General features: G+C 35.6%; 1 protein-coding gene across 1 annotated transcript; it reads left to right on the top strand.

Moving 5' to 3' along the window:
* The first annotated feature begins 437 nt into the window (after window positions 1–437).
* LOC110466044 lies at window positions 438–5,261 on the top strand. Its single transcript, XM_021522293.1, has 6 exons — window positions 438–525; window positions 850–888; window positions 1,242–1,355; window positions 2,308–2,412; window positions 3,558–3,867; window positions 5,158–5,261. The coding sequence occupies exons 1-5, from the start codon at window positions 471–473 to the stop codon at window positions 3,863–3,865; spliced, it is 621 nt and encodes a 206-aa protein (XP_021377968.1). The 5' UTR covers window positions 438–470; the 3' UTR covers window positions 3,866–3,867; window positions 5,158–5,261.
* Window positions 5,262–9,734: the final 4,473 nt, after the last annotated feature.

Here is a 9,734-nt window from a genome sequence, read left to right as displayed (position 1 = left end):
TAGTAAACGGAAGGTCACAGACTTCGTAGATGCTCGTTAAGTGCGAATGCAAAGGTGACGTGCCACTATGGTAACAGCTTACACGGAGACCTGCTGTCAGCAAGTCAAACGATCAATACATGTAACAACTCCTTGATAACAATAAAGACACGGTCGTTTTCATTTAAAATAATGTTTTGATCGTGTCAATACACATATTCCTTTGAAAGATGTCATAACAATGCATTCCTGCACCTGTGCCTTGCCTCTAAAATCAAGACAGAAACGATTTGAAAAGGGTCTTATCTGGGATTAATTTCCACTTTGATATACGTATGTGCTACTTCACACAAAGCTAAATAACCGAAAAAACGGCTTTTCATTATTTACGCAGAACCTTATGTCATGTCTTCATCACGACAGGTGCGTCATGTGCCCCTATAAATTCCGTTCAATCAATTTCTGTTCACATTCGATAACATCATTCGAGTATGTTGGGGATGAGGGATCTTACGGTTTTTGCGCTGGTCTTAGTGGCGTGCTGTGGTAAGTGTTTCATTCTATTCATTTTTATGACTACTTTAATAGAAAACTATCCCCATTCTCCGAATTCATACAAAATTCCACGTCCTTAAAACAAAAACTTTGGGATCGAACAAACTTTTCTCACTTGCTGAGGTCTTGCCACTGGATCGAAAACTGCAAATAAATGAAATGGTATGAAAGTCAAGCAATTAAAAGAAAATGAACAGACACAGACCATCTGAGAATCAGCAAGAACGAAAATTATAAAGGATAACCATTTGTTTTAATATAAAACTTGATACATTTTTTCTGTAATACTAAATTCCATTCTTTTGTTTTTTACAGCGGCGGATGATGACGATAATGGAAGTAGAGACAAGAGAAGTACAATAATAATTTCACTTGCTTTAAAATATACGTGTATTTGCATAACTATTTCATTTTTAAAACTGGCCACATGCAAATGCTGCGTTACTCAATAGAGTGTGACTCTTGCAAATCCTGACACGAGTATTTGATGTTCTCTGGTTAAGTTAGGGTTTACATACTGTTCCATTTGTTTTACTATTATACTTTTACTTTTATATCCTTAATTATTCCTAAAATCAATATATGACCTTACTTTAATAAAAAAAATCTAAACATTTAGGCTTTCAACCTGTTTCAAATAATTGTCTTGATTCTGCGTACTGGGTTTTTTTTTAACAGAAAACATTCTTATCTTTATTTTTGACCAGGCTTCTTTTTCGGCGGATGCCGTCAGCGGTGTGGAGATCTGGCTCATTGTGACACACGTACTAGGCGTTGTGTGTGCAACAGTGGCTGCACCGGAAGTCCCCTGTCTGGTTGCCGTGAGTTTCTTTTCAGTAATTCTTTTAGGGATCCCTTTCTCACTGCAGGACACCACAAGGGAAGTCCACTGTATTTTTTTCGTACATAGAGTAACCTTCTTTGATTTTATTTTGGATAGAAATGTAGAGCGATTGGGTTTAGTGTTAACATTACCCTTGTAGTTTAGTTGGTTAGCGCGAGCGGCACAATATGCTGATAAGATTCGAATCCTGGTCTGGTATTTTCACTCAGAACAATGTTCTTTTTTCTCACATTTTGCTTTCTTTTCATTAAATAATTCTGTAAAGTATGGCTCTTCTTTTCAAAAATGATTTTAAAAGGCTGTAATCATATCAGCAAAAAATTAAAGCATAGCTACAATATTTGGCAATGGTATAGAGAAACTCAATAGCAGTGACGGCGTCCCGAAGACATCTGCACTTTGTTTTCTTTAGTCAATTTTTCTTTTGTCACATATCTATTTTTACACTGATATTCCATACTTTCACCAAGGGTACGTTGTAGCTCAGAAATAACAATATCTCCACAATGTCTAGTTTTAGACCTTGTTTGAGAGTCCAAAAACAGTTGGCCCCGACGTCAGGAATCGAACGTGCGCCTACAAACACACCGAACTAAAAGTAAATGTTGTCAAACGGTCTTGGTCGCACTCCCGACCCTTTTAGTTAATTTAGTAACAATGTTCACGACATGTTGTTCTCATCCCGTTTAGAACAAGGAAATGACTTTTGATTCTTGACATTGTTATCAGTAATTTGTCAGTTTTCTCATTATATCTTAATCTATACATCTGTTACAATTATATTCAATATTTGTATGTTAAAGCATCTCATTTTTGCATAGTGTTTTATAAATCTGCAATCTCTTACAGGTTCAGTGAACGGATGTACTTATGATATTTTAAACTCTATACATGCTCTACTATCTTGCTCACTTATGGTAATTTTGCAGGTTACAACGTCGTGCATCACTGCGGAATAATGGCCCACTGGGACACATTGCGCAGGACTTGCATCTGTAATACGGGCTGTGGGGGAAACCCTTGGGAGTCATGCCGTAAGTTGAACATTAAAATCCGAACAAAGCAAAGTAAATGCGAGTTATCGAAGACATTGTCACATATAGGGGTAAGTTTGTTCAACAATGTACGCTATTTAAATGATGTCACATTCAAGCCGAATTTCTATTCCGCTAATAGGGCTGTTTACTTCACGTTTCAGTCAGCATTGTTTTCACTTGATTTAAATGTTTAACTTTCAAAAGCGGTCATTTTTATTTCAAAGTGTCCTTATCATACTTTATCATTAATCATCGGTGCCGAATATAAGACAAAACTGATGTATTATATCATTTAAATTCTAACACATTTTGCTTGGGTTATAAAAATATTATGCAGAAAAATTAAATTTAAACGGACTTGAACTGCTTCTAAGGCATAGAGAAACTTACAAACCCGATAGTACACCCGTATGGTGCTCTCTTTTCCGAAGCTTTTAAATGCCAACATTTCGCACAAGGCAAGTCAAAATATTATGCGAAAGTTCAACGTTTCGGATTGTTGTTTTCGGTTTTATTACAATTTTATCGTTTTCACCCGCAAATCTGCGCTTCACTGTGCAAATGCCTTAAAATTGAAACCTTCTTTTAAAACATTTATTTTTATATATATGAATACAGATGTAGGTACATCCGAGATAAAAAGCGATTACAATCATTATTACATGTATTTAAAATTTGGTACTGCGCGTTACCGGAAATGACTGCACCTGATATCGGAATTTGGCTTCTGAGTGAATATCTTTACGAAGAAGTGCGAGACCAGAATAACTCTAAAATGAAACCATTTACAGTAACGTCAAGCAGTAGAATCTATATTTTTTTCTCATTTCTAATCCCTGAATCGAAAAACGAGCAGTATTAACATGATAAAGGATTATGACCCTGTATTCACTTTCTTGCGTGATGATGTAATATATATTGATTGAATATGGTACGGTTATCTAAATAATATATATTGGACTATTAACTCTGATAAATTGACGAATACGTTAAGTGCAATGTAGGACGATTGATAGATATACAAATGCATTACGGTGACATGTCTCAAAACTTCTCTCATAGATACATGTATCGTGAAATATTTCATTAAGTCTAGTAATTATCCTAATTTATTATTCTTGTACCATGTTAATTTTCTTCAGATTTAATCATCGTTGCACGTCCACCCTACCATGCATCACCATTTCGACCGATACCAGTGTTCCACCCAGTGGTCCATAGAGGTGGTAGCAGCAGCAGCAGCAGCAGTAGTCACAGTCATAGCGGTAGTCACAGTCACAGCGGTAGTCACAGCGGCAGTCACAGCAAACACAAGCACAGACATTCTCATCACAGCAGTAGCAAAAGTGGAGGAAGTAGAAGTAGCAAAAGTGGAGGAAGTAAAAGTAGCAGAAGTGCAGGAAGTAGAAGTAGCAGAAGTGCAGAGATCACTGAGGAGTTATACCACTAAAGGTGATTTTTTTTTTTTTTTTTTTTTTTTTTTATGACGCATAAAGGAAATATTTTATTTCCCTCGCCAAATATTATATATATATATTTAATATACTGCTAAGCATAATGCTCGGTAAGGTATTTTGTCCATTTCGGTCTAATCAGTGGTAATTCGGGTCCAATCTATATATACATAAAGTTCAAGTCTGAATCGTTTCGAGTAGATTACAATGAAAAGGGGATATTATGAACGAAACCTTTATAACGTTTCATATTTACAATATAAGGTTACGAAAGATAATTCATGCTTAAACTAGTATTTCATAATACATGTAACCCTGTAAATTACAGCTACAAGGCCACGGGGACTAAAGCTAGTGTAAAACAGTACATGATGTTTAATGTTTTACAAAGGGCTATGCATATTTACATCAAATTGAACGTACGATTGTATTTGTCGTTAATATATCAAACATTTACTGGTTTTCAAGTTTTAATCAGTGAAATATAAGGCCTTTTTATCTACTATATATATTACTATATTTTGTAGAAATACTTTTATTCGTGTGTTGTAAAGTGCCTTAGAGTAATTTGACACATTATATAGGGCGCTATAGAAATGTTGTATATTAGCTTTATCATCTTATAATGAAAATCGAGTTGATAATTTGTCTACAGCGATAACTGGCTCTCACTGTGATTTACATACTAAAATGACCAACCGGTAACGAGCACTGTTAAGTATGAAAACAACAATAGGCATTGTCACTTGGGACTTGCCGTTCCGTTTCCCTCCTGTAACATTGCTATACAGTATTCTCTGTCGGAATATTTTTAGGAGGAAATTGAATAATCTGTTCACGGTCGTCAATATTGTTGTTGAAAAAACCGCAATGAACAGAATGCCATTGGTGTCTTCACTTGTAGGTTGAATATCTTTAATATCAACAGAACAGTTTTAAAATAATAAAAAAATAAAGAATACCCTATCCCCAATTCCTGATTATGAAACAGCCTATCATTTGTATAAAAATCGCTAGCATTGCACCGCGTAATAATACATGTTGATCATCAACAGTTCTCATCAAGAAAACATGTTTTTTAATATCAATAAATGATTGATTTAATGCATTGCAAGTTCGGAATAAATATATCTTACGTTGATTAAAATGTAGAAAAAACAAAACACGCTTAATGGTTCTTTTCTGATTTAGGTGAAGATAAAGACACAATAGCATACGCTTATGAAATACGATTTACTTCGAAGTGCAATGTAGTTTTGGTTGTTAAACTTTACGTTATTTTTTTCAGGTACAATGCAACATGTCCCATCTTTGAGTGATGTCACGATTTCAGCTATGTTCGTTGTTACAAGGTTATCTATATGATAATAGCACAACTGTATTAAAATAAAAGATCATATCTTTGTATTGTTGTTTCGTATTGTCTATTACATATATTAAGTATCCTGATAAGCTGACAGATAAAATAATCTATTTTACGAAAGACAGGTTCATCATGGCGTATGGATACATTCTCTCGCCCTTCGTACAAAAACAACAAAACTTTCGTTTACACATGATGCATTCGGCATACATACATATATACTGAGGAGACATCAAATGCAAAAGGTAAGACATGAACTTTTGTTCTTCGTTAAAAATTGCTCATGTACCTCCAATTGTAAGAGAACACCTGTATTAAGAGAACACTTTTAAACAAACATAACGCAAAACATCTCCAGCACACACGCAGACATGCACACACAGAGAGATATTAGCCAGGTGGCATAGGACTAGTAGTTAGCGCCTGATAAGGCAGCTCCTGAAAAATGTATATCCTAATTGTATTAATTGTATATCTATTTATTGTAAAGCGCGTTTGAGTGGCTTATGTTAGCTAGATAGGACGCTATATCAAATGTTGTATATTATTATTATTATAAATATATATAATGTCCAATTTAAAATTTACTTGAAAAGGCCGTTGGCAATTGCCGCTCTTAATATGTTCAAGTATTAAAAGATATACGTACTTGATGGAACTAACTTAAAACTCCCATAAATACTAACGCTTAGTTATACGAACTAAGAAAGGACATGTTCAAATTAAGTAAATCGATGCAGAAAGCTGAACAGAGTAAACTCTTTCCATGTGGCCATTTACGTCTCATTGATGGTACTATATGTAAAAAAAAAAGTATTCCAAAATATATCTAGGAATACAGCAACAGATGTCTATGCAATCCTATGCAGTGATTTGTTCTAAAAGGAGTACTTCATGAAACCCGTGTCAGAATAATTTCAAGCTACAGGTTATCTACCATCCTCAGAGACGGATACTCAACCAACATAGTGAACTACTGATGTGACATAAAATAATCGCCAGAAATAATGTGCGATTTTACCATCATTCGTCCCGTTGTGCGCTTCTTTCCGCACAAACAATTTAACCCAATCGCACGTTTGATAAATATTACGGAATGAAAACAATGCGGTAGGCCCGTATGACATAAGGATATTTTTTTTTTTTTTGTGTGTTTTACGTCCTATTAACAGATATGATCATTTAAGGGAGTGTCAGGTTTTGGTGGTGGAGGAAAGCCGGAGTTCCCGGAGAAAGAAATACCGATCTACGGCCAGTACATGGCGACTGTCCCACGTAGGACTCGAACCCGCGACCCAGTGGTGGAGGGCTAGTGGTAGCAGAATGTCAGACGCCTTAACCACTTGGCCTCCACGGCTCATGACATAAGTAACAATGTATATAAATTTCTCATATTAATTAAGATTATGTTGAATTATACAATGCGTGTTACACAATATTACAGTGACTGTTAGACTGTCAAGAATTGGTTTGGCGCCCAGGTAACAGAACAGGTACATAACATTTTGATGAGTGACCGGAGTTTTACCTGGCTCCCTGTGCCTGACATAGAAAGCCGATGTATGATACCGTATGACTGTTTTAAAAACACAACTGGACGTTAAGTATTTGTTATTTGCTTTCGTGTTGACTGTATCTCCCCCTCACCTGGATTTTCACACCTTGTCGAGTTATGTAAGTGCCCCGGTTGGGGAACACTTCTGTACGGTTTAAGTACATGCACAAAGTGGTTATGTTTACCTGTATCTCGAACCGTGTACATATGTATTCTAATTTTATATAATTGTTTTACTAGAATATAGAAAAATACTTAAACAGTCAAGTTTATATGTTTGAACACGAAGCCGTATATATAGTTAAGCCATTTCTCCATTTACACCAACCAAGGTTTTTATCGCACAACGTTCGTCCATCGTCCGCACAAATTTGCGCAAGCAATAACTGTCCAGGTTTTTATCGTTTGCACATCATGCTCACATCGCGCAAACGCCATGCGCACCTCGCACGCACACCGCACATCGTGTAACGTTGTGCGATCCACTGTAATATAAATGTGTTCTTGCTCATTGTGTGAATGACATACACTGACTAATTAGTACGTTGGCACCTAAAATGTCCCCTCTCTCATTAGTGGACACATATAACGTTACCTGATCTAAATAAGTAGATATGTTGGTGGTTTACGTACTCCCAACACCTTCTATCATAGAAGGACAACGCCCACTGAATGTACGACTGAAGGGGAAGTGCTTTGGAAAACAGTTACCCGGTTTATCTGATTGGCTCTTTCCTTTTGCTCCCATGAGTTTACACCCTTATACAACTGCAGACTAAATTAATGATGTGTTAGAAGTGGATGTAATTCCCGTTGCATTTGACCCTTTCATTTTGGCCTTTTTAAAGAATTTCTTTACGGAAACTGATGCGTATAGGACTTATATATATATATATATATTATTAAGTTCATTGAAATAGTCTATCAATATGAACTCTGCACTATCAGGATGTCTTAATAACATAGAAATACTCATTACATGACTAGTAAGTATCCTGCAATCTGATAAGGCTGAGACATGCTTGCATGACTTGTTAAAACTCATACCAAACTTGGGACACATGGACACATGCCATAGCTTGCAATAAGAGTCTTTCAGCATGAATACGTACCAGAAACACACAACATGGCATTTCCTTTTGATTTCAAATTCCCTATCTTCAGGTTGGATAGTGTCATAAATCTCAACCTCTTCATCAAACAGCAACGTTCATATGGCCCAATCATCTGGAACAGAGTATTTCGTATTGAGCGTCTTCAATAAATAAAACATTTTTAAATATTCGATGTCGATACAAAGACTTATCAAACTATGGGAGATTCCATTTCCTGGTTTTTGAGACAGAGGGGGGAATAGAATCTTCCTCAAGTTAACAAAATCATTGTTTTCACCTCTTTGGATATTAATAGTTATATTTTGTTACAAATTCCATAATGGTTTAAAGAAAAGTAGCTATAGACACGAATTAATATGGAAATGATAAGGAAGACAGCTTTGACCCTCATCATCAGCCATGAGGAAAACACCCGTTGTTATTGTCTGGTGCTACAGATATAGGTCATTTATGCATGAAATACAAGTGGACAGTTTGTAAGTTGTTACGTTTGCAGGACCATTCTTTGATAAAATCTTTGTTTAACCATGTGGGAAAAATATCGTTATAACATGGAAAAACTTTTAACGAAACAGTCTGAACGCCATTCAAATCGTATGCAAGTTTAGGAAGGAAGACATTGTAAAAGACAAATAAATCAACTGGTAACATTTAACGCTAACCGTTCCGGATAAACTACAACAATCAAGATTAACAGAGATGGTGTGTAAACGATTGGTCATTCTCTAGCTGGTTCTTGTTCATTTGTGATATCACAATAATATATATTGGTCAATTGGTACCACATTATGGCAGTAAACTATACGGCATGCTGTTGCAAACCAATGTCATTAGTTGACGCGTACATCATGAAGTGGGTAACAGCAGGTTTATTCTGTCCTCAATCCCCGACCATATCAAATACTTAACCAAAATATCCTTCTTAATACTTGCAAATTGAAGTTGTAAGAAGAAATACTGTCAGGAAGGAAATCTAACACGGAACATTTTTACATACCTTTACATTCAGTAGAAAGCTTACAGTTATTGTGTGTATATATTACTATATATAGGATTATATTTGTACATGATAAACACAATCACCTAGCACAGCTATTTGTGTTTGTATGGGATTATACTTGTGCAACCCGACAATATCAATGCAAATTCAATCCTTTGATGTATTGATCAGATTATGATAAGCTATGGAAGTTTATTTCAGTAGATCACACAAAGCTTCACACAATGCGATAAAGGTGGAGTTTGGCATATGTTTATGGCTTAAAATAGTCGCACACATAGTGTTTAAAATGTTCCAGGTGGACGTAGTACATTTTGCATCATGAAAAACATGAACTTAGAAAATATTCTAAACCATGTTTAGAATTTTCAGTTATTGTCCGTAAGTTAAGATGAAAATTTCCAGATAAAAAGTGTTCGTTGTTACATCTCACAATATTTTTTTTATAATATCTAGAGGTCCGATATGTCTGCCTGGTAAATAGCATAACTCACGTCGCCTACCAATAAACCAGACGTTGATAATATAGACGGATAACAATCCAAATGTAAACTTTGATTTCCTACTAGAGATCGCTATGTAATTATTATTTTTTGCTTTTGATTTCCACAATTGATAAACAAGGCAATGAACAAATAAATAATGGTCTTGGGATTTCTTGATGTGGCAAGGGGAGCACATTTAGCTGTACTTTTGTCTAAGACATCCATTTGGTATCAAGGCAACATCTGTTGCAGACTCTGCCATTACAAGTAGAAAATTGGTTAATTGCAGGGTGTGCCCAGAGATATAGGAGTTGAAAAGGGGTTGAAAAGAAAAAATAACAGGTCAC

The sequence above is a fragment of the Mizuhopecten yessoensis genome, unplaced genomic scaffold (assembly GCF_002113885.1).
Source record: "Mizuhopecten yessoensis strain PY_sf001 unplaced genomic scaffold, ASM211388v2 scaffold11115, whole genome shotgun sequence".
Classification (NCBI taxonomy): Eukaryota; Metazoa; Mollusca; class Bivalvia; order Pectinida; family Pectinidae; genus Mizuhopecten; species Mizuhopecten yessoensis.
This window is presented reverse-complemented; position numbering and strand designations above follow the sequence as displayed.